We start from the raw sequence: 1,279 nt of genomic DNA, 5'->3' as shown, positions 1-1,279 counted from the left end.
TAGCCGGCCCGCGCTCCTGGCCGCTGCGGGGCTGGGCCCGGAGCCCGCCGCCGGAGCCGGCGCGTCTACACTCCGGACGGCGGCTTCTCCCCCATCCCCTTCAGCACGTCGTCTATCCGGTCATCCTCGATCACCACTGCGCAGGGAGAAAGCGCGTCAGCCGCGCGGCCTCGGGGGGCGGCGGCGAGAATGGGCCCCGTGTCCTCGCGCCCGGCTCAGCTACTTCGCGTGGCCCAGCGACGCCCCTCGAACGCCCGTACCACTGTGCCCTCCCCGTCCGAATTCTCTTGCCGACTCGACCCACCGCCGAGCTCTGCCCCCTTAGACCCTCTTCCCCTCCCGATGGAGGAACGCCCCCTCTTCCAACCAGTTGTTCTACCTCCCGGTCCAAACCCTTCAGCCTCTTGAGCTCTCCTCCATCGGAGCTGATCCTCCTTTTGCTAGTGGGAGCCCCCTCTTCAACAGACCCTCTTCCCAAACCGAATTTTCACCTAGTCCAACCCTCTCCTCACCCTAACCTAGCGGCTTGAAGCCCTCTTAAGATCCTGGCACCAACCGAGCCCCCTCCCCATGCAAACAACGAGGACAACCGAATCCCCAGCCCCGCTGTCCTCTCTCCAATCGGACGTCCCTTCGCACCCGAAGGTTCTTCCGTAGCATCCACCGACTCAGCTTTTGATGCTGAAGAAACAGCCCGTAGCCCCAGGTTCCCACTTCAGGCAGCCCAAAATGCCCTGGACGGCCCCTCCCCCTCACCCGGGTGCCAGGGCTCTACTTCCAGAGGTGCAGAGCATCGAATCCGGGGCACTGCGTTCCCGGGAGAGGGGAAGAGAGGGACACAAGAATGCAGCGGGGACCCCCCCCCCCCAAACCCTGGCCGGCGAGCGGCTGGCTGCCCTGGTCTGCGGCAAGAGCTGCGGGCGCTTGGCGGGGAACCGCAGCCCGGGGTCGCCGGCGAAGGGTTTCTGGGTCAAGCGGCGACTCCGGGCCCCGGCCGCATACCTCTCTTGGCTCGGCCGATCTGGCCCAGCTTGGGGGGTCGCTTGGCTTGATTGCCCGCGAAGAAGGAGTTGGTGTCCTGCAGGCGGCAGCTGAACGAGAGGTCGGAGCCCTCGGGGTCGGCGGTGAAGCGGCCCATCTTGTCCTCACTGTAGGGCAGGATCTCGGACATGGCGGGCGCGGGGCGGGCGCGGGGCGGGCGCGGGACTGCAGCGGGGCGCGGGCGGCGGGCTAGCTGCCGGACCGGCCCTAGCTCAGCATGGTAGCCGGCGGAAGGATG

General features: G+C 67.6%; 2 protein-coding genes across 2 annotated transcripts in view; one reads left to right on the top strand and one right to left on the bottom strand.

Annotated features, from left to right (window-relative positions):
* Nucleotides 1–1,279, top strand: part of LOC115291945 (endothelin-converting enzyme 2) — a 32,033-nt gene that overhangs the window by 7,384 nt on the left and 23,370 nt on the right. The window lies entirely within an intron of this gene.
* CAMK2N2 (calcium/calmodulin dependent protein kinase II inhibitor 2) lies at nt 7–1,273 on the bottom strand. Its single transcript, XM_029939755.1, has 2 exons — nt 1,003–1,273; nt 7–136 (listed from the first exon to the last, which is right to left on the bottom strand). The coding sequence occupies exons 1-2, from the start codon at nt 1,169–1,171 to the stop codon at nt 66–68; spliced, it is 240 nt and encodes a 79-aa protein (XP_029795615.1). The 5' UTR covers nt 1,172–1,273; the 3' UTR covers nt 7–65.

This window comes from Suricata suricatta, chromosome 5, assembly GCF_006229205.1.
Source record: "Suricata suricatta isolate VVHF042 chromosome 5, meerkat_22Aug2017_6uvM2_HiC, whole genome shotgun sequence".
Taxonomy (NCBI): Eukaryota; Metazoa; Chordata; class Mammalia; order Carnivora; family Herpestidae; genus Suricata; species Suricata suricatta.
The sequence above is the reverse complement of the archived record's forward strand: the minus strand, read 5'-3'. Positions and strand labels throughout refer to the sequence as shown.

Excerpts from the sequence above, each read along its gene's own strand:
- CAMK2N2 (XM_029939755.1), bottom strand. The coding sequence starts at position 1,171 with ATGTCCGAGATCCTGCCCTACAGTGAGGACAAGATGGGCCGCTTCACC. Across the intron at positions 137-1,002 it reads GATCGGCCGAGCCAAGAGAG|TGGTGATCGAGGATGACCGG; the intron begins GTATGCGGCCGG and ends CTCCCTGCGCAG.